Source organism: Antedon mediterranea, chromosome 11 (assembly GCF_964355755.1).
Source record: "Antedon mediterranea chromosome 11, ecAntMedi1.1, whole genome shotgun sequence".
Taxonomy (NCBI): Eukaryota; Metazoa; Echinodermata; class Crinoidea; order Comatulida; family Antedonidae; genus Antedon; species Antedon mediterranea.
Window position 1 is genome coordinate 67,803 of NC_092680.1, and position 24,641 is coordinate 92,443.

The 24,641-nt window shown below is 33.8% G+C and overlaps 1 protein-coding gene and 1 long non-coding RNA gene across 2 annotated transcripts; one reads left to right on the plus strand and one right to left on the minus strand.

Moving 5' to 3' along the window:
- Positions 1–2,462: 2,462 nt before the first annotated feature.
- On the minus strand, positions 2,463–15,784 carry LOC140062389 (G kinase-anchoring protein 1-like). The gene is made up of 9 exons (XM_072108587.1): positions 15,571–15,784; positions 15,007–15,174; positions 8,989–9,066; positions 7,909–8,061; positions 7,378–7,473; positions 5,613–5,714; positions 5,074–5,137; positions 4,543–4,613; positions 2,463–3,052 (listed from the first exon to the last, which is right to left on the minus strand). Exons 1-9 carry the CDS (start codon positions 15,733–15,735, stop codon positions 2,960–2,962), a joined length of 990 nt encoding a protein of 329 aa, XP_071964688.1. The 5' UTR covers positions 15,736–15,784; the 3' UTR covers positions 2,463–2,959.
- A 5,194-nt stretch (positions 15,785–20,978) lies between these two features.
- Positions 20,979–22,509, plus strand: LOC140063266 (uncharacterized). The gene is made up of 4 exons (XR_011847605.1): positions 20,979–20,997; positions 21,134–21,273; positions 22,233–22,289; positions 22,483–22,509. It is a non-coding gene; the product is annotated as an uncharacterized lncRNA (long non-coding RNA).
- The last annotated feature ends 2,132 nt before the right edge of the window (positions 22,510–24,641 follow it).

Here is a 24,641-nt window from a genome sequence, read left to right on the forward strand (position 1 = left end):
TCGTTAATACAAAATGTATACCCTATTAGGAGATCATAAATCGTTAGCTCCATGGTCATCCTACACAAACACATGCAATAACCCTGAGACAGACCGATAAAGGGAAACCCATTGACACAAACGTTTCTTTCTTGGTACTGTTGATTCGAAAGAATTTATTTTGTGACAAATGTTCACAAAAAAGCTGAACCGGAAGAGGCCTAATTGATCAAGGTTATAATAACTCAAGTACTGGACACTTTTTATATGTCCATTATCATAATAAAATAACAATAGAAATTCATATTAAATATTGGCAAATATTAGTACGATAAAAAAAACAAATAAATATAAAATATAAAAATTAAAACAACTTAATTTATGTTTAGGTTAAAATACAAACAATGCAATTACAATATTCAAAATTGATAAAAACTTCCATTTATACATAGTCTGAATTACAGAATTTAATCGACTGTGAAGTGATAATAGTATGGATGGCATTTGCAACAAAAGCATATTGTCCTGTTACTGTATTAGTTCCAATAAACTACTGTATAACAAATGTTTATAGGGCCTACTACTCATTGTAAACATAGCAGTTAATGTTGATCGAACTTTTACGTCAAAATTGGAAGTCGAGTGGCGTTTTGTGTAAGAATGTCTTGTTTCAAATAAAACAAATTCTTCCAGACTTTAAAGTACGTCAGAATCAACATTGAGTTCTAATACTAATTGTTTTTTAGATTATTGAAGGTTAATGGCTCCCCTGGGTCAAGAGTATTTTCACAATCAATGTTCCCCTTACCATACCCATGCTATACTTGATGGTTAATGGCTCCCGGTCAAGAGTATTTTCACAATCAATGTTCCCCTTACCATACCCATGCTATACTTGAAGGTTAATTTAGCATACAACTTAATATTCAGAGGAGAATAGAATGAATTTGTGACTTTTAGCCCCTATCTCCCCTACTTGTGAAAAGAATACATGAAAACTAAGATCAACAAAATAATTTATTCTATGTTTAGACTACGACGTGGTACTCATGAATTGTTTTTTTTTAAATTATCATATCATTTTTGCAAGCATTTTTGTCTAATTTCAATTTAAAATGAAAACAAAACTGATTATAGTTTGATGTCATTCTGCCCTGGCGGCGTTCAAACAGGAAATCAATTTGTGGTGGTATACAAAAAGGAAGAACTGGCTTTATATAATGGCTGATTATATAATTATTGTGTTGCTCTATGAACAGAACAACTCCTTTGTTCTGGAAACGTGAGGTACGGAACAAAGGCCTAGATATCTATAAATGATTTAAATAATTATTGAAATATCAGACGCTCAATTGAGAGCTCATTATCAATTATTCGTGTACTTCATTAAATATTCACAATATTGAATAAGGAAAAAACATCATAAATGTTACTTATAATTTGCTTTGGCCTCTTCTATGAGTTCTAAATAGTCTCTGGCTGTTATATACCCGGTCTGTATATTAGTAATATTGGTAACAGCGGCAAAAGTCATGACTTTCGGGTAAGAAAACAACAAATGTGGATCGTTTCGAATTCTATGGTATGATTCAATCATTATGAATGATATAGGAATAAATATAAGAAAATAGCAATTGAAAATACGGGTTTCTGTTGTGTTGTAACATGGAGGAAGGGTTGTAATTACTTGTCGGATTATTATTATTATCCGCCAGAGACCGGAAGTTTACCAGCCATGGTCGGCTTAAATGTACAGTCCAATAGTGTGACAATGCCCAGTCCGAGTTTACAAATACCCATTTGTTCAGCCTTAATCATAGAGGAACCATAGAGATATTAATAATATCTCTATGGAGGAACTAAGTAACGAATGTTTCCTAATGCCGCCATTCCCTTGAATAATATATCCATGGTGCTACGGTTACAGTTTTTTTATAATTATGCTTTTATTATCATTTACAAATGTACTCCGACAATCAGGTCAACTACCCTGTATCACAATTCTCCCTGCTCCAGCTATTAACATTTCTGGTGGTTTCTTGCTGTCCCTAGTTACTCTTTACTATAACCCACATCCTTAACCAGCCACTGTTTCCTCATCATTAAGGAATGTTCCCTTTTCCAAATCCCCATGCATATTAATTAGGACTGAACTGGCAAGTAGGAAAAAAAAGAATTAGTTAGTTTGGTACAGGATACAATTAGAAAGAATGCAATTTAATATAGAAGTAGAATTGATTGTTATTGTTGTGCAGCCAGAAGCGGATAAGAGGACACATACAAACCCCCACGTCAGTATACATAAGGTCTACACATTGATTAAATAGATGGCTCCTAGGAGCATTGCGTATAATGTATGATATTACATTCACTCGATATGTTACATATACCATAAATAATATTTATTTTGAAATTTGCAATATCCCTGATAAGAATGTCAAAAAAAAAAAAAAAAAACATATTTGTCAGTTATAAAGATTTTATTTGTTTTAAATCAATCAAAAATTGGTTTTGAATAACAGTTTAAAAATATTGTAAAACAACGTCTAAATAAATGATATACATATTCCAATGTTTATTTTGTTATACAACAGGAATCTACAGTAAAATCATAGTTAACTATTATAAAAAATCTCTATGATAAAACTTTTAATACATAACACACATTTTTTTGGATAGAAAACTAATTTTTCTTTCTGTGTCTTATTTCAGCTGAAACAGACAAACATTTACTTTTACAATTAGAGAATACAATATCACTTGTGTTATATGTTCTCCTTTAAAAACTGTATGTAAATGTTTATTATATATTGACATGCATATTCTAATTAAATGCCTAAAGTTGTAACACATTTGTAAAATCTCATTTGGTCCTTATTCTTTTTTTTTTATTTGAAAAAAATAAAAATAACAAAAGAACAGTAAAATAAATTGTTTTTCAGAAATATTTGGCAAGGTTTTTTTTAAACTTTTTATTTTTCTATTTTTTCCTTTCTTGTAGTTTTTTAATTTCAGACTGTAGAGAGCTGACCTTTGACCTTTCTTGTTCTAGAAAAACATGCAGCTGGCAGACCTGAATTGAGGAAAACAGATATGCATTTAACAAATACATATATATATATGATGTTTGTTTGAATTATGTATTAGAAAAATTATAATAGCTGTTAAAAAAGAAAAGAGTTTAACGTAATGTTTAATGCTGTCGGAGTGCACAGCGTAACTTTGTTTAATGCCGTCAGAGTGCACAGCGTTAATGTCGTTTGTTGTTCGGATAACTAACTCGTCAAAGTGACGAGTTTAAATCTTGTCTAAAATTATAATTTGAAAAAAGGTTCACAATGTGGGTGTCTGAAAAATAAAAACATTTGATTAAAGTAAGTTGAGTTTACTGTACAACAGTACTAGATATAAATATCTTGGAAAAGTGAACTTTCGGGAGAACTGCTATGACTACATAGCCAAGAGAGGGCACTATAAACACTAAATACATACATCAACCTATAGAGTGCGACATTAAAAGAATCTTGGGCATCTGTAATTTTAGTAGAAAAAGGGACTTGCATTGGCAAAGGCTGAAAATGTTTTAAGGAAATATATTGATTGTTAAACTAGGGCCTAGTAGTAGAGCCTAAATAATAAATACATTGTCTTGTTACACTAGGGCCTACAGTAATAGTAAAGCCTAAATAATAAATGCATTGATTGTCTTGTTAAACTAGGGCCTACAGTAATAGTAAAGCCTAAATAATAAATGCATTGATTGTCTTGTTAAACTAGGGCCTAGTAGTAAGGAAATGCATTGATTGTTGAACTAGGGCCTAGTAGTAGAGCCTAAATAATAAATGCATTGATTGTCTTGTTACACTAGGGCCTACAGTAATAGTAAAGCCTAAATAATAAATGCATTGATTGTCTTGTTAAACTAGGGCCTAGTAGTAAGGAAATGCATTGATTGTTGAACTAGGGCCTAGTAGTAGAGCCTAAATAATAAATGCATTGATTGTCTTGTTAAACTAGGGCCTAGTAGTAAGGAAATGCATTGATTGTTGAACTAGGGCCTACAGTAATAGTAAAGCCTAAATAATAAATGCATTGATTGTCTCGTTAAACTAGGGCCTAGTAGTAAGGAAATGCATTGATTGTTGAACTAGGTCCTAGTAGTAGAGCGTAAATAATAAATGCATTGATTGTCTTGTTAAACTAGGGCCTACAGTAATAGTAAAGCCTAAATAATAAATGCATTGATTGTCTTGTTAAACTAGGGCCTAGTAGTAAGGAAATGTATTGATTGTTGAACTAGGTCCTAGTAGTAGAGCCTAAATAATAAATGTATGCATTATCAGGATAGATGAGATCAATCAACCAATCAATCAATCAATAGATGAGTCCAATGTATAATCTCCTGTCTGTTCATCTTCAATTGCAGGTTTTACAATTTTATTCTATTATCCATATTATACATGAAAGGTGCACCACTCAACTTACTCATTCAATAGTTTAATACCTGTAGTATTAAAGGGTTTTGTTAAAACTATTTCATTTCAAATACTATGCAAAGCATACCTCTTCTGTTAGTTCATCTTTTACTGTTGTTAGTTCTTCAACTTGTTTTAGAACGTCAGCTTTGTCTTTCACTAAACAGAAAATAGGTAACAAAACAAATTAAAACTTGAAATATACTGTAGTGGATTGGGAAACATTAGCCTGGTTAATTTTTAAAATTTGATTGTTTTATTTCTCCAGGAATACTCAACACTGTGGTCTAGTAATTGTTTTAAAATTCAATTAATTAAAATTCTGTAAAATTTAATTTAGATGGTATGCAATTCAAAAATACTAAATATAACTACAGACAGATTATGTCACCATTTCAAACTTTTGGTGCAAAGTGTATGTGAAAATTATTATATACCGTATTTTGAAACATTTTTTATTTAAAAATATATCGTGTTGTGTTGCATATAAACATTTATTTAAATCGGTACAAATGTAATCGGAATCAATAGGGCTTTTAATGTGGATTCGTTCCTGCTGGCAAGAACATTTTTAAATCTTGCTTAACAGAAACATGGCCACAGTGATTTAGATACTCACTTTCTCCCTGAGCTAAGATAAAGCATAACTGTTTATTTCTCTTCTTTACTTGTGTGAGTTCCTCCTGTTAATATTATGTATTGTTATTCATCATGCAACAATGTAATGTATCAGAGTGAAATCAATTGTTTTATTATTTATATATATATAATTATTATATATTTAGGAAAATTTCCGAAGATAACAATGAGAATTCATTCACTATCCTTCTTAAAGGTGGCAATCCTGTTCACAAGACAAATATATACACAACATGCTCTTATATCTTTGGGATTGGAGTTGTAATTTGTCATTAGAAAAAAAAAATTCTGACATGAATTGAACCCAGTACCCTAGGATTGGTAGCCAAACATCCTAACCACCAATCACACCACTTATTATTAATATAAGAACTGTTTTTAGAGGCTAAAGAAGGCACTTTGTGGTAGGCCCATGGCAAAATGAAGGTATGAGAGGATGAATCAGATAATTTTGTGTAGGTAAATAAAAATATTGTCATCAATTGTTCTCTGTTCAAAAGTTCTGTTGTTCAAACTTACTTTTAGTTTTTCCATTCCATTTTCTAGATCTAATAGCTCCTGTTCTTTCTTCTCCATATTATCTTCGTATTGCAGCCGTCTAGCATTATCTGACAGTTTTTTCTGTATTTAATCAAAGTCAATGGAATTAGTTTAAGGTCATTCAACATTACTGACCTGTTCCAAAAATGTATATCTACATATTACATGAAATGCTATCACACAATTATTTATTACATTGTAGCAGCAAAGGGCCTTATGTTGCAATGCTTATTATTTATTACATTGTAGCAGCAAAGGGCCTTATGTTGCAATGCTTATTATTTATTACATTGTAGCACCAAAGGGCCTTATGTTGCAATGCTTATTATTTATTAAATTGTAGCACCAAAGGGCCTTATGTTGCAATGCTTATTATTTATTACATTGTAGCAGCAAAGGGCCTTATGTTGCACTGCTTATTAATTATTACATTGTAGCACCAAAGGGCCTTATGTTGCAATGCTTATTTATTACATTGTAGCACCAAACGGCCTTATGTTGCAATGCTTATTATTTATTACATTGTAGCACCAAAGGGCCTTATGTTGCAATGCTTATTATTTATTACATTGTAGCACCAAAGGGCCTTATGTTGCAATACTTATTATTTATTACATTGTAGGACCAAAGGGCCTTATGTTGCAATGCTTATTATTTATTACATTGTAGCACCAAAGGGCCTTGTTGCAATGCTTATTATTTATTACATTGTAGCAGCAAAGGGCCTTATGTTGCACTGCTTATTATTTATTACATTGTAGCACCAAAGGGCCTTATGTTGCAATACTTATTATTTATTACATTGTAGGACCAAAGGGCCTTATGTTGCAATGCTTATTATTTATTACATTGTAGCACCAAAGGGCCTTGTTGCAATGCTTATTATTTATTACATTGTAGCAGCAAAGGGCCTTATGTTGCAATGCTTATTATTTATTACATTGTAGCACCAAAGGGCCTTATGTTGCAATACTTATTATTTATTACATTGTAGCAGCAAAGGGCCTTATGTTGCACTGCTTATTATTTATTACATTGTAGCACCAAAGGGCCTTATGTTGCAATGCTTATTATTTATTACATTGTAGCAGCAAAGGGCCTTATGTTGCAATGCTTATTATTTATTACATTGTAGCACCAAAGGGCCTTATGTTGCAATAATTATTATTTATTACATTGTAGCAGCAAAGGGCCTTATGTTGCACTGCTTATTATTTATTACATTGTAGCACCAAAGGGCCTTATGTTGCAATGCTTATTATTTATTACATTGTAGCACCAAAGGGCCTTATGTTGCAATGCTTATTATTTATTACATTGTAGCAGCAAAGGGCCTTATGTTGCAATGCTTATTATTTATTACATTGTAGCACCAAAGGGCCTTATGTTGCAATGCTTATTATTTATTACATTGTAGCACCAAAGGGCCTTATTTCATGGGGTTACTATTTTTGTTGCAAAGGTTTATATTTTATATTAAATCGAATGAAAGAAAAAACCTGGAGTTTAATGATCATACCCTATCATCGCAAGTTTAACCTGGAGTTTAATGATCATACCCTATCATCGCAAGTTTAACCTGGAGTTTAATGATCATACCCTATCATCGCAAGTTTAACACCTCAGATTATGGTGAGGTTTTGTTATTTTGTTTAATGGACAGTATTCTCCAGACGCTTTTTTAGTTTTTACGTCCAAGTGAGAACTGACAACACATCAATCCTAGGTCATTAGACAAACTAACCTCTTGACCTTTCTTCAATTTCTTAACATGTTCTTTATTCAAAATTCTGGTGGCATCTGCTTTAACTTTTTGAAAGAATAAGGGATCAGCTTCAACCTACACACAAAAACATTAAACAAATTGACTATCATAAGCATTCACCGTGAGAGGAAACTAATATACAAATAATGAATGTTTATGAGTTGAAGATTGACTGACATATGTAACTTGGCACGTTAGATATAGCAGTCAATCTTTCAACTCATACAATATTCTCCACCATCCAACAAATACAAAACATTCATTATTTCTTTTGTAACAGGCCTACGTCAAAACATATTTCTAGGCCTAGTCCTAGCTGGCTTAATGTAGAGGCAGATTACCGATACAAAAAATCACCAGGCAACTGACACTCTTCTTTTTCAATGATTCCATTTCTTGTATAATTGCAACTAAGCAAGTAGAGTCTAAATACAGTCAAAACCTTTTCACGATTATATTACAAAATCAATAATAACATTAAAATAATGTGGATTCATTAATGACATTCACCTGAGATGGTAGATGGATCTTGTCAAGGTCAGTTGAACTCGGTTCAGGAGGTTTCTGAAATTCTTTTAGTGTCATAGCTTGAGGTTTCTTTTTAACTTTTTTATTTACTTGGGATTCTAAGCTGTCCTCTACATCTTTAACCTCTTCTAGAAACTATAAAAACAGTATCAATCTATTTATTACAAAAAATGTTTTCAGCCATTTTTATGGCATTTATTACAAATAAATACAGTAATCATCAATTATTGTAATTCTGAAAAGTTAATGTTATGTTAAAGAAACAAAAATCATTTACGGTAGTTTCAAGCAAATAGTCTAAATATTAACAATTTGTTATGAACGATTTTCATACACACAGAAAAATATGCAAGAAATTGGTGGCCACTGCTCTAGTATTTTGTTACTTAAATATGCATATTAAGAAATTGGTGGCCACTGCTCTAGTATTTTGTTACTTAAATATGCATATTAAGAAATTGGTGGCCACTGCTCTAGTATTTTGTTACTTAAATATGCATATTAAGAAATTGGTGGCCACTGCTCTAGTATTTTGTTACTTAAATATGCATATTAAGAAATTGGTGGCCACTGCTCTAGTATTTTGTTACTTAAATATGCATATTAAGAAATTGGTGGCCACTGCTCTAGTATTTTGTTACTTAAATATGCATATTAAGAAATTGGTGGCCACTGCTCTAGTATTTTTTTCGGTAGGATTCATCATTGGTCATCAAAATTGATCATCGTGAACAATTGTCGCGTAGCATGCAAACCATTTATCGTATAGTGGTAAAATTAAAAAGTTAAGGTTTTTTGCACTAAATTGACCCAAAAAATTTGAAGAACAAAAGGTTTAACTAATTGGGTGATTTGACATGTAATGACCTGCCAGAAGATTCTGGACCATATTACATATTCGTTTTTGTTTGGTGTTTGTAAGCATACAAAAACTCCCTAGTAGTTTTCTGCATTTTTTGACCAGGGAATCAAATAGTATTAGCCGCAATGTTTAGTGCAAGTACATTTCCATGCAACTTTCATTATCTCACACAGCATCATATTAACCCAAATTCAACATACCTTCCTTTGTTGTTCAAATTCCAGTTGACTTTGCAAGAGGGCTTCTTGTAAATCTTTGGAAAATTGATCCTCTGTTAGCTATTGGTGAACAATATATTTAATAGAATAATTAATAAACAATAATAATGTGCAAAGGTATTTGTTATTATAGAAACAGTAGAGAGTGATTATACTATACTTAAGGATGCATGCAGACATATAGAAACAGACGAGAGTGATTATACTATACTTAAGGATGCATGCAGACATATAGAAACAGTAGAGAGTGATTATACTATACTTAAGGATGCATGCAGACATATAGAAACAGTAGAGAGTGATTATACTATACTTAAGGATGCATGCAGACATATAGAAACAGTAGAGAGTGATTATACTATACTTAAGGATGCATGCAGACATATAGAAACAGACGAGAGTGATTATACTATACTTAAGGATGCATGCACACATATAGAAACAGACGAGAGTGATTATACTATACTTAAGGATGCATGCAGACATATAGAAACAGACGAGAGTGATTATACTATACTTAAGGATGCATGCAGACATATAGAAACAATAGAGAGTGATTATACTATACTTAAGGATGCATGCACACATATAGAAACAGTAGAGAGTGATTATACTATACTTAAGGATGCATGCAGACATATAGAAACAGTAGAGAGTGATTATACTATACTTAAGGATGCATGCAGACAAATAGAAACAGTAGAGAGTGATTATACTATACTTAAGGATGCATGCAGACATATAGAAACAGTAGAGAGTGATTATACTATACTTAAGGATGCATGCAGACATATAGAAACAGTAGAGAGTGATTATACTATACTTAAGGATGCATGCACACATATAGAAACAGACGAGAGTGATTATACTATACTTAAGGATGCATGCAGACATATAGAAACAGACGAGAGTGATTATACTATACTTAAGGATGCATGCACACATATAGAAACAGTAGAGAGTGATTATACTATACTTAAGGATGCATGCACACATATAGAAACAGACGAGAGTGATTATACTATACTTAAGGATGCATGCAGACATATAGAAACAGACGAGAGTGATTATACTATACTTAAGGATGCATGCAGACATATAGAAACAGTAGAGAGTGATTATACTATACTTAAGGATGCATGCAGACATATAGAAACAGTAGAGAGTGATTATACTATACTTAAGGATGCATGCAGACATATAGAAACAGTAGAGAGTGATTATACTATACTTAAGGATGCATGCAGACATATAGAAACAGACGAGAGTGATTATACTATACTTAAGGATGCATGCACACATATAGAAACAGACGAGAGTGATTATACTATACTTAAGGATGCATGCAGACATATAGAAACAGACGAGAGTGATTATACTATACTTAAGGATGCATGCAGACATATAGAAACAATAGAGAGTGATTATACTATACTTAAGGATGCATGCACACATATAGAAACAGTAGAGAGTGATTATACTATACTTAAGGATGCATGCAGACATATAGAAACAGTAGAGAGTGATTATACTATACTTAAGGATGCATGCAGACAAATAGAAACAGTAGAGAGTGATTATACTATACTTAAGGATGCATGCAGACATATAGAAACAGTAGAGAGTGATTATACTATACTTAAGGATGCATGCAGACATATAGAAACAGTAGAGAGTGATTATACTATACTTAAGGATGCATGCACACATATAGAAACAGACGAGAGTGATTATACTATACTTAAGGATGCATGCAGACATATAGAAACAGACGAGAGTGATTATACTATACTTAAGGATGCATGCACACATATAGAAACAGTAGAGAGTGATTATACTATACTTAAGGATGCATGCACACATATAGAAACAGACGAGAGTGATTATACTATACTTAAGGATGCATGCAGACATATAGAAACAGACGAGAGTGATTATACTATACTTAAGGATGCATGCAGACATATAGAAACAGTAGAGAGTGATTATACTATACTTAAGGATGCATGCAGACATATAGCAGGCCTCGAATTTTACCGCGGCCACCGCGGCCAGTGCCGTCGGTGCCCTCCCAGTTTGCCTCAATGCCCTCGAAAATGAATAGCACCCACGGCCACTACTGGCCTGCCCTTTTTTTGCGTTGGCCGCGAGTGCCCTTCCCGAGTTTTACCACAATAAAAACCACTGAATTAGATAGAAAATAATGTCAAGAAGATTTGTTTACACGACTCGGACGAGACGCAAAACTATCGCCTGTCTTCGTTGCAAGGGGATTTCCCTAAACGCATTTATTAATACACAAACAGTCCCGCAAACAGTAAACAAAACATCGAACATTGCAATAGGGTAACCAAAACAATATCATCCCGGCCGCCGTGCATGGTAAATCATGGCATAGATAGTACATTAAAATACAGGGGTGTAAACTTTTAATAATCAAGCTAAAAACGTTCCTCGATCGGAGGTTTCTGAAAGTATTAAAGTCGCACAATAATCGAGCTAGCCGCCTTCGATGAAAAAAATATTACACGCACTCGACTCCTAGCTAGCCTAGCCTATCCTCCCGCCGCCGATCCAGTCGAACACACGCAATTCAATGCATTGGGAAAACAATTCTATTTGACGCACACGCACCCTCTGATAAGAAATTTCACACACAACAACAACGTCGTGTGAGAGTACGCGCGGAGGATCTGCGGATCGTTGGAAAAACAATTCCTTTTGACGTACACGCACCCTCTGAGAAGAAAATACCATGTGCGTTCCTGCATGGTGTAGTCCATTATACGTGTAAAATTAGGGGTGTGTACCTTTAGCACCAAAGTTAAACCTGCACCTCAACCCGAAGATCGTTGGAAGTATATCATATTTATATTTTATCGCACCCACCTCAATAATCCAGCAGACAGGTCATCGAAAAATCTTGTTTAACAACGTCGTACACTAAATTACCAAACGCGTTTTTACCGAATTCAAGGAAATGGTATAGTCCAGAATACACGTGCCGAAGGCTAAACAGAGAGAAAGGGGTCGGTGTGTCCGTCCGTGTTTTGAATTCTTATAAATATGGGTACTAACAAAAAAGCTTCAGAAATCGAAACTCGGAAAATAACTATAATTTATATTCTACTACATAATGTAATTGGCTTGATTTTTACCGTGGTTAACACTCTGTGTATGAATAGTTGTAGGTAAGGCCTACAAACAAATTTTTTTTGTATCATGTTTTCTTCGTCGGCTGCTAGCTAAGTAAGGCTGAGTAGCTTGCTGTTGTAAGGGTTTTTATACCTGTTCCGGGCCTTACTTGGTTGGCTTCACATGCCTTTTTATCGCCGCTTATTTGAAACTAAACGAAACATTCAACACAGGACGGAAACTATAAAAGCTGAACATCGTACCTATTTATTATTTATATGGATCGTAAATACACGTAATATTTGTATGAAATACAAAAAGATGTATTGTAGACAGTCCTACGTACTACTACTACTCCGCGATCTGATGAATAGGGGGAAATCCCAAAACACTCAACCGGAAACAAGCTATTTTTAAATTTTGGCCTAGTTATTAAAATATTTTTTAATTTTGGCCTTGGTGCCCCTTTGATTTAAAACAAATGGCCTTGGTGCCCTCCCATTTGGCCTTGGTGCCCCTAAAATCAATGAAAACCGGAGGCCAAATGGCCTTGCCCCTAAAATCCCCAAATTCGAGGCCTGATATAGAAACAGACGAGAGTGATTATACTATACTTAAGGATGCATGCACACATATAGAAACAGTAGAGAGTGATTATACTATACTTAAGGATGCATGCAGACATATAGAAACAGTAGAGAGTGATTATACTATACTTAAGGATGCATGCAGACATATAGAAACAGTAGAGAGTGATTATACTATACTTAAGGATGCATGCAGACATATAGAAACAGACGAGAGTGATTATACTATACTTAAGGATGCATGCAGACATATAGAAACAGTAGAGAGTGATTATACTATACTTAAGGATGCATGCAGACATATAGAAACAGACGAGAGTGATTATACTATACTTAAGGATGCATGCAGACATATAGAAACAGACGAGAGTGATTATACTATACTTAAGGATGCATGCAGACATATAGAAACAGTAGAGAGTGATTATACTATACTTAAGGATGCATGCACACATATAGAAACAGTAGAGAGTGATTATACTATACTTAAGGATGCATGCACACATATAGAAACAGTAGAGAGTGATTATACTATACTTAAGGATGCATGCAGACATATAGAAACAGACGAGAGTGATTATACTATACTTAAGGATGCATGCAGACATATAGAAACAGTAGAGAGTGATTATACTATACTTAAGGATGCATGCAGACATATAGAAACAGTAGAGAGTGATTATACTATACTTAAGGATGCATGCAGACATATAGAAACAGTAGAGAGTGATTATACTATACTTAAGGATGCATGCAGACATATAGAAACAATAGAGAGTGATTATACTATACTTAAGGATGCATGCAGACAAATAGAAACAGACGAGAGTGATTATACTATACTTAAGGATGCATGCAGACATATAGAAACAATAGAGAGTGATTATACTATACTTAAGGATGCATGCAGACACAACAAATACCATAAAGCTCCTAATGACATTACTGGAAAAGCTATTCTAAAAGTCGATTTATAATAACCCACTACTCTAATAGTAGCCCATGGGGGTTATTATTAGAATGACAAAATAATAGTGAAATGTTTGCGAACAATTGGATATTGATCTCGTCAAGATTCTTGGGATTGAATAATGACGGTAAAAAAGACATACCTCCATGGTATTTATCATGATTTCAGTCTAGGAACCCTAACTTAGTATACAAAAATGATTTAAAAGACATACCTCCATGGTATTTATCATGATTTCAGTCTAGGAACCCTAACTTAGTATACAAAAATGATTTAAAAGACATACCTCCATGGTATTTATCATGATTTCAGTCTAGGAACCCTTACTTAGTACTATACAAAAATGATTTAAATGACATACCTCCATGGTATTTATCATGATTTCAGTCTAGGAACCCTAACTTAGTATACAAAAATGATTTAAAAGACATACCTCCATGGTATTTATCATGATTTCAGTCTAGGAACCCTAACTTAGTATACAAAAATGATTTAAATGACATACCTCCATGGTATTTATCATGATTTCAGTCTAGGAACCCTAACTTAGTACAGTATACAAAAATGATTTAAAAGACATACCTCCATGGTATTTATCATGATTTCAGTCTAGGAACCCTAACTTAGTATACAAAAATGATTTAAAAGACATACCTCCATGGTATTTATCATGATTTCAGTCTAGGAACCCTAACTTAGTATACAAAAATGATTTAAATGACATACCTCCATGGTATAAATCATGATTTCAGTCTAGGAACCCTAACTTAGTATACAAAAATGATTTAAAAGACATACCTCCATGGTATTTATCATGATTTCAGTCTAGGAACCCTAACTTAGTATACAAAAATGATTTAAATGTTAGTGTATACCTGCCAACTTTTTCAGTGGCCAATGCGCAAGACATTAAATTAAAATTGTATATAGCACCATCTATATTATTTTAATTCAAAATATTCACGAAATACGCACTCTATGTTTAATTTTTCAAAGAATTGGGTTGGCTTTCCTGTACTACATCAACCATAAAATACAAATGAACATAGGCCGGAGGCTATGCTCAAATTAATTATTAATGTGCAGGCCTAGGCTCTTTTTCCTTCAAAATAGGAAAGTTTAATTTCAAAATAATGTTTTTTCTGAAAATTTTTATGGAGGATGCGCGAGAAATACAAAATCAACCCTCATGCGTGAAACTCACACATTATGCATGACATTTGATAAGTATATTAGTTAGTGTACAATATTATGTTCTAAGTAGGCTGGGAGCTCAAGAAAAACAGAATGTTGAAGATAAACTTTTACATTTTCATCATGTTTCTTCCAAGAGTCCCATTGTTTTGGGTTTGACTTATCAGAATGATCGCTATAATTCTGGGTTGTCGAATTTAATACCACTGCTGGCTGTTGTTGTTGTACTGCTACTGGCCTACAATTCACACTTGGTATTTTTCCGAAAGCAATATCTCTTATCTGTAGAAATAAGACAAATATTTACGACATTTTTAAAATATAAAAATAACAAAGCCACAATTCATGATGGTGGTTCATGATTGAACTAGGCAAGGGTGGGAGAATTTTGAAAATTAAAATGCAAACGGTGTGTTCAGCACTAATATATTAATTATATAATATTTAGTAAGAACTCAGCTTCTTCTATTTCAAAATCCTAGGCCTAGATCCACCGCTGCTAAGAATAGGTAAGCTACGCCTCTACAGTAGTTCCTTTTACATTGGGAGCTGCATGTGGGGGATCAACACACCAAGTAGCCTACCAACAGCTAGGCCCGGAGAAGGAGATACTTGCTGCCTGCGTGGCCAGCTTGGATAGCATGCCAGCGTTGGATGCCTTAAGAGAACCGCACTTACTTCGGCCTTCTCTTGTCTTTTCTTTTTACGCCTGGCACGTTTTTTATGATTAACATTCTGATTGTCCCCTGCATTTGCATGTTGTTCTATTTTATCTGTTTGTTCTTCACTGTCTGACAAACTTTCAATTTGTAAGCACGTGAAGGAATTAAATTTCGTTGACATTATTAATAATTAGAGCAGCACAAAGCTCAAAAAGTTGTTTATTTTTATCGATCTCCAAAACTCGTTTTTTGTTCGAATTAAATAGAGGGCGTTTTAGTCCATGGGCTGGAGGCGGGGGGTTACCGTACCGTATAAATTTCAACATAGTATCTACAATTTTCAATATGTTTTATCTTAATTGTGTTTTACTTGTGCTTACTGACATATTGAATAAAAAAATATCTGTTAACAAGATTAAAATTGCAGTTCATTATACACAAATTATCATTTTTTATTCTTAAAAATTGCAATAAAAATACATTTTTTGGGGTAGGGTGTAACATTAATAGCAATAACCCAAAAATCAAACATCTAATTAGTATGATCTTGGTGTCGTTGTGTAGCATTCGTATTTTTTAACCATATAGAATTTTAATAAAATTAATTGAACCATGTTTATGGTCAGTAGAGGTCAAAAAGGTCACTGACCTTTTGCAAAATTGCAAATATTTGCCATAATGAGATACATTTCAATATCAAATCTCCAATTATAATAATAATAATAATAACAATAATAATAATATCCTGGATTTATGTAGCGCCTAATGTTGTGAAACCTCTAAGCGCTGAACATTATTAAACCTCTAAGCGCTGAACATTATTAACCCAGTCATTTTTTCCTGAATGAAAATTGCACCTTTCAAATTCAAAAACAATGTTTTATGGCATTCGTCTTTCCATTAAATAGAATACCATAAAACATTTAGTACCCTTGGGTGGGCTTTTTTTCAACGGATAGGCTTCTTTTCACATGGAGTTTTCGAGATTACTTTTGCAAACTAAAAGAGGGGAGCTGCTAGGTTCCCGGCCGAAAAATGGCACTTTACATGATTTGAAATTTAATTATATGTAACAAAGTATAATAAGACTCCTCTCCAGGAGGACAACATAAATAGAGCTTGTTTCTGGCCCAACCATGGTCGGGGCTGAGTTGGTATGTAGGCCTCCCTCTACAGTGGCACCCATTTGCATAACAACAGAAATAGAGCTTGTCCCTGGCCCAACCATAGTCGGGGCTGAGTTGGTATGTAGGCCTCCCTCTACAGTGGCACCCATTTGCATAACAACAGAAATAGAGCTTGTCCCTGGCCCAACCATAGTCGGGGCTGAGTTGGTATATACCCTCTACAGTTGCGCCCCACTTGCATAACAACAGAAATAGAGCTTGTTTCTGGCTCGACTCAACCATGGTCGGGGCTGAGTTGGTATACACCCTCTACAGTTGCGCCCCACTTGCATAACAACAGAAATAGAGCTTGTTTCTGGCTCGACTCAACCATGGTCGGGGCTGAGTTGGTATACACCCTCTACAGTTGCGCCCCACTTGCATAACAACAGAAATAGAGCTTGTTTCTGGCTCGACTCAACCATAGTCGGGGCTGAGTTGGTATACACCCTCTACAGTTGCGCCCACTTGCATAACAACAGAAATAGAGCTTGTTTCTGGCTCGACTCAACCATGGTCGGGGCTGAGTTGGTATACACCCTCTACAGTTGCGCCCCACTTGCATAACAACAGAAATAGAGCTTGTCCCTGGCCCAAACATGGTCTGGGCTGAGTTGGTATATACCCTCTACAGTTACGCCCCACTTGCATAACAACCTGGATGATCCCCTGCCAATTGCCACAATTCATGTAGATTACACATTTAATAAATAAAAATAAGTAATTATTTTAGATCTGTAGCCTACATAACTCAGTTATTACCGTCACTTCCGGGAATAAACTGGGGTTGTTTTTTTTTAAGTTTTTCAAAATCGTGGAAACTGTTTAAAAAAATTGTATTTCTGCGATTTCATGTTTTCATGAATAAATCAATTCATCGAATTAAGTTTCGCAAACTTACGATACTACTGTATTGTATAACGTACGATACTACTGTATTGTATAACGTACGATACTACTGTATTGTATAACGTACGGTAATACTGTATTGTATAACGTACGATACTACTGTATTGTATAACGTACGATACTACTGTATTGTATAACGTACGATACTACTGTATTGTATAACGTACGATATTACTGTATTGTATAACGTACGATATTACTGTATTGTATAACGTACGATACTACTGTATTGTATAACGTACGATACTACTGTATTGTATAACGTACGATACTACTGTATTGTATAACGTACGATACTACTGTATTGTATAACGTACGATACTACTGTATTGTATAACGTACGATATTACTGTATTGTATAACATACGATACTACTGTATCGTATAACGTACGATAATAACATACGATACTACTGTATTGACGTACGATACTACTGTATTGTATAACGTATGATACTACTGTATTGTATAACGACGTACGATACTACTCTATTGTATAACGTACGATAATACAGTATTGTATAACGTACGATACTACTGTATTGTATAACGTACGATACTACTGTATTGTATAACGTACGATACTACTGTATTGTATAACGTACGATACTACTGTATTGTATAACGTACGATACTACTGTATTGTATAACGTACGATACTACTGTATTGTATAACGTACGATAATACTGTATTGTATAACGTACGATAATACTGTATTGTATAACGTACGATACTACTGTATTGTATAACGTACGATACTACTGTACGTATTGTATAACGTACGATAATACTATATTGTATAACGTACGATAATACTATATTGTATAACGTACGATACTACTGTATTGTATAACGTACGATACTACTGTATTGTATAACGTACGATACTACTGTATTGTATAACGTACGATACTACTGTATTGTATAACGTACGATAATACTGTATTGTATAACGTACGATAATACTGTATTGTATAACGTACGATACTACTGTATTGTATAACGTACGATACTACTGTATTGTATAACGTACGATAATACTATATTGTATAACGTACGATACTACTGTATTGTATAACGTACAATATTACTGTATTCTATAACGTACGATAATACTGTATTGTATAACGTACGATAATACTGTATTGTATAACGTACGATAATACTGTATTGTATAACCTTTATGGTTAGGAAACCATTCGATTGTTATTTTGGTTGAAATAAATGTCGATCCTTAATTTTTTTTTTTACATCTAGGGGGTTAAATATAATGTTGTTTTTATTTGTCTTGGTTACAAAGTTCCCGTTAGATAATTTCGGGCGTTGAAGTTGGCGGTGTATGGACATCGACCGCTGCAATTGTTGTGACAGGAAATAATATGTGTTCTCGGATGAAGAAGGATTTCCCGTTAGGCCTCTCCACCAATAATACGTGCACGTTCGCAAATGGTTTTTTGTGTTTCATTCTGCAGGTCTGGTATTAAAAGGTAAGAGATTTCATTTGTTTGCGCATGTGTGTTGCTAAAATAGGCCCTATTCATAATTGTTTTCATAATATCGATCAAAAAAGAGTTTCAGTTTGGTGGTCGCCGTTGACCAGATCTATCTACCAATAAATCTGTTATTATGGAAAATAGTTAATTCGACGCTCTTGTAGATTAGGTTTGGTATCTTGATGCCGGGCGATGACGATATTAAAGTAAAGTTATTTTGTGATAAACATAATTTGTATAAAAGACAAACATTCTCTATTGCTGAAGCAGTTTGAAAAATAAGTAATGATTATAATATAGTCATGACAGAACTATACTGTATAGTTGTCCATAAATGAAATATTGTTAAGGCAATAAAGACATGGCATGTGGGCGCCGTGATTATTAGTCATGACGTCCGTTAGCGTGGTTACCGCTACCACCGGATCTTCGGCCACCGGGCCAAATAATTCTGAGGAGCGCTATACAAACGGGTTATTCAGATTAATTAATACTTTTATGAGATATATTTTGTTATTTTTTTATAGTGTTCGTCAAGATTTAAAATGATTGGGTCTGTTTTTATGATCGTTGTTTTTCTTGCCGGATTTCCAATTGGTTCTAATGCTGGAAATTGCTGTTATTATTTGACAACTTGTAAGTACAATATGACTAGTCTTGTATATATCAGTTATAGTCAGTAAGATAATGCGATAACTGTCATTTTTAAGTCACTCATTTAAAAATCAATCCATTTATCAATCCATTTATCAATCCATTTATTCGACTTTTCTTTTCATTTTGTATTCGTTCTTCCACTTATATTTCACCTTCAATTAATCATTAATTATTCATTAAGGCAGTTTGCCACATCAAATGCCTCACAATAGTTATTTTAACTCGAAAGTTCGGTGGAATCATTTATTATTAAAAATAATTACTTAATTTATTCCTAATTAAGTTTTGTTTTCATTGAGAGGTTAAAAGATTTAAAAAATTAAATCAAACAGAAACATTTCTTAAATTTAAAGTTTCATTCTTTATCTTAAACCTAATCTTCAATCTAATACGTAAATATTTTTTACCTTTTAAATTTAAAAACTAAATATTAAAACCCAATAGTATTTCATATTTTTTTTTAGAAGAAGGATTTGACCATTTATCACGGTTAATAACCTGATTTTCCCTCAATGAACATTTTAAAGTAGGCCTACTTTCATAACTAGTTCAAGTAATGTAATTACATTTCTCTTTTCTTTCTTATCTAAATATTCTCTTCCACTTTTTGAATAGAAAACAACATCATTTAAAAAAGAACAAAAATCAAATCTGTTACGTCAAAAAGTTCGAGCGGCATTTTTTAAAGAAATATTTCTTGTTTCTTGTCGAGAGATTTTGACACACATCCCATGCAGTTCTTCTTGAGTTAAATGTGAAGGAAACTGAATGTTGTTTAACCACCTTCTTCTTTTCTATATAGATGAGAAAAATCAAATAATCGATAATTCTACAGTTAGGCCTACCAATTATTCAAATGAATGGAAGCTGTCTACAAATATTAGTTGGCCATTGCCGGGTAAGTTGTTTGCATACATTACGCATATTTGTAGGTGTAATTGGGCCATTATGATATCCCAGGCCTACTTTACGCATACCGTTACATCACGTTTACTTCCTTTGTGTAAATCAGTCATTCTGAGCAAAATTTGAGCCTTTGTAGCTAAAGGTAAATGCTATGAAACAGTAGCTCAATAATCAATAAGGTATGAGTACATATTTTATTCGACTAGAGCAGGGTGAAGACCTAGCTTCGTGTTGAAAATGACAAGATACCATACTGAACAACTTGATCAACCTGTAGGACAATTCCTCCACACAATTTAAGAAGGGTCACCGGTAAGGAAGGTAATCTTTAATTATACGTCCACCGATCCGAAATCAAAAACGTTAGCTTAAAATGACAAAATGCATTTTTTTAACTAAGTGTGGTAATCTATTTATAAATGTCATTTTCTTTTTCGAACATACAAAGATACTTCGAATGTACCTTATAAAATTGGCAGTTACGCGATTGATGTAGAGGAGTTAATCAACCGTGACAAACAGTTACAAGCTAATGCAGAAGGCAGTTGCAGTTACTGTTTTATAAATAATGATACTGACATCATTACTGTAAGTTATTTCATTTTACTAGTTAAATATACACTTCTGCCACGCCTCCACTAAGATTTTAGATAGTCGGTATGTGTACATGAGAAGATGAGTGGTTGGCTCTAGGCCTACATTATAAATAATAATAACTAGGATCAACTTAATAGTAAACAATTTCTCTTTCATTATTTTCTTGAATTGATTAGATTGGTGGTAACACGAATTGATTAGATTGGTGGTAACACGAATTGATTAGATTCGTGGTAACACGAATTGATTAGATTCGTGGTAACACGAATTGATTAGATTCGTGGTAACACGAATTGATTAGATTCGTGGTAACACGAATTGATTAGATTGGTGGTAACACGAATTGATTAGATTGGTGGTAACACGAATTGATTAGATTGGTGGTAACACGAATTGATTAGATTGGTGGTAACACGAATTGATTAGATTGGTGGTAACACGAATTGATTAGATTGGTGGTAACACGAATTGATTAGATTGGTGGTAACACGAATTGATTAGATTGGTGGTAACACGAATTGATTAGATTGGTGGTAACACGAATTGATTAGATTGGTGGTAACACGAATTGATTAGATTGGTGGTAACACGAATTGATTAGATTCGTGGTAACACGAATTGATTAGATTCGTGGTAACACGAATTGATTAGATTGGTGGTAACCAACACGAATTGATTAGATTGGTGGTAACACGAATTGATTAGATTGGTGGTAACACGAATTGATTAGATTCGTGGTAACACGAATTGATTAGATTGGTGGTAACACGAATTGATTAGATTCGTGGTAACACGAATTGATTAGATTCGTGGTAACACGAATTGATTAGATTCGTGGTAACACGAATTGATTAGATTCGTGGTAACACGAATTGATTAGATTGGTGGTAACACGAATTGATTAGATTCGTGGTAACACGAATTGATTCATCATTTTATATCATTTTTAGCGTTCACGTTGGCATGTGTTTGATAATCTCAAGTTTGGTACTGAATACGTATTTTATGTGAGTACCCTACAGTATTAGGCCAATCATAATTTGAAATGACAAAAAGAAATAATAAGAAATATCATTGTCATCTACATTATTATAGGCTCTACAATCAATTTACATTCTAAGTAGGCCTACCGTCCATTTCCTGTACATTTAACTGAATAACATTATATAACCCTTTATAATCGGATTTACTTTATTTCAGATTCATTTGATAAAAACGAACTCAATTCATAAGGGAATTTTTAATTATAAATACGTATTCGAAACTCCAGGTAGGCCTACGTCGTTATATATATAACAGGTATCACATTGGTTCTATCCTGTGCCAAATGTTTTCCAATAAACCTTACCTTCTATTCATAATATTCTTGGATCTTCAGTCGGACCGCAATTCCGCTGCCGACAGCGGTGCGACAATAGTATTAATACAATATCGATGAGTGATGGTTAAAGTTTATTGTTGGTATAGCGACGACGTTAATATTATGGTGATAATAGTTCTTGTTGATAATGACGCTGATAATCATGACGAAAATGACACCAGACAATGACGACACATTTATTAGACCAGTGGACGGAAACAGTAAAACTGGGGCTGATATTAACAACTAAGTTTTCACAATGTTTTGTTTTAGACTGTTTCTTAAAAACAAAAGATGGTGACTTTTGTAAAGAGCAAGGTAAGTTCATAATCTTTTATAAGCCTATTTATTAAAAAATACATAAAATGGGCCTAGTGAATGTGATACGTAGAACCAAAATAATACTTGTTGTTTATGGTAGAACCAAGTTAAATACTTGTTTACAGCAACTACCTCAATTATATATTTTTAGACGTACAAATATCTGGGATGATAATTGATATACGAGTAAATGACATAGTTCCACAGTCTAAAGAACTTGTGATGGTTACACTGTCATGGATACCACCAGTGCACGTTCAAGATGGAAACACCTTAGTGTCATACAATATCAAGTGCCATGCGTTGTTAGAAGGCACCACAACCATTAATAGTATACAGGTACGTAACTCAAAACCTGTATTGGTCAAGTGCTGTATCCATATTAGGATACACCTATACAATAGATAGAAACACATTAGTGTCATGCAATGTCAAGCGCCATGCGTTGTTAGAAGGCACCACAACCATTAATAGTATACAGGTACGTAACTCAAAACCTGTATTGGTCAAGTGCTGTATCCATATTAGGATACACCTATACAATAGATAGAAACACCTTAGTGTCATACAATGTCAAGTGCCATGCGTTGTTAGAAGGCACCACAACCATTAATAGTATACAGGTACGTAACTCAAAACCTGTATTGGTCAAGTGCTGTATCCATATTAGGATACACATATTTAATAGATAGAAACACCTTAGTGTCATGCAATGTCAAGTGGCATGCGTTGTTAGAAGGCACCACAACCATTAATAGTATACAGGTACGTAACTCAAAACCTGTATTGGTCAAGTGCTGTATCCATATTAGGATACACATATTTAATAGATAGAAACACCTTAGTGTCATGCAATGTCAAGTGGCATGCGTTGTTAGAAGGCACCACAACCATTAATAGTATACAGGTACGTAACTCAAAACCTGTATTGGTCAAGTGCTGTATCCATATTAGGATACACCTATACAATAGATAGAAACACCTTAGTGTCATACAATGTCAAGTGCCATGCGTTGTTAGAAGGCACCACAACCATTAATAGTATACAGGTACGTAACTCAAAACCTGTACTGGTCAAGTGCTGTATCCATATTAGGATACACATATACAATAGATAGAAACACCTTAGTGTCATACAATGTCAAGTGGCATGCGTTATTAGAAGGCACCACAACCATTAATAGTATACAGGTACGTAACTCAAAACCTGTACTGGTCAAGTGCTGTATCCATATTAGAATACACATATACAATAGATAGAAACACCTTAGTGTCATACAATGTCAAGTGCCATGCGTTGTTAGAAGGCACCACAACCATTAATAGTATACAGGTACGTAACTCAAAACCTGTATTGGTCAAGTGCTGTATCCATATTAGGATACACCTATACAATAGATAGAAACACCTTAGTGTCATGCAATGTCAAGTGGCATACGTTATTAGAAGGCACCACAACCATTAATAGTATACAGGTACGTAAAGTTGAATTGAAATTGAATTGTAACTCAAAACCTGTATTGGTCAAGTGCTGTATCCATATTAGGATACACCTATACAATAGATAGAAACACCTTAGTGTCATACAATGTCAAGTGGCATGCGTTATTAGAAGGCACCACAACCATTAATAGTATACAGGTACGTAACTCAAAACCTGTACTGGTCAAGTGCTGTA

Excerpts from the sequence above, each read along its gene's own strand:
- LOC140062389 (XM_072108587.1), bottom strand. The coding sequence starts at position 15,735 with ATGTCAACGAAATTTAATTCCTTCACGTGCTTACAAATTGAAAGTTTG. Across the intron at positions 8,062-8,988 it reads AATTTGAACAACAAAGGAAG|TTTCTAGAAGAGGTTAAAGA; the intron begins GTATGTTGAATT and ends CTGTTTTTATAG. Across the intron at positions 5,715-7,377 it reads AATTGAAGAAAGGTCAAGAG|AAAAAACTGTCAGATAATGC; the intron begins GTTAGTTTGTCT and ends GATTAAATACAG.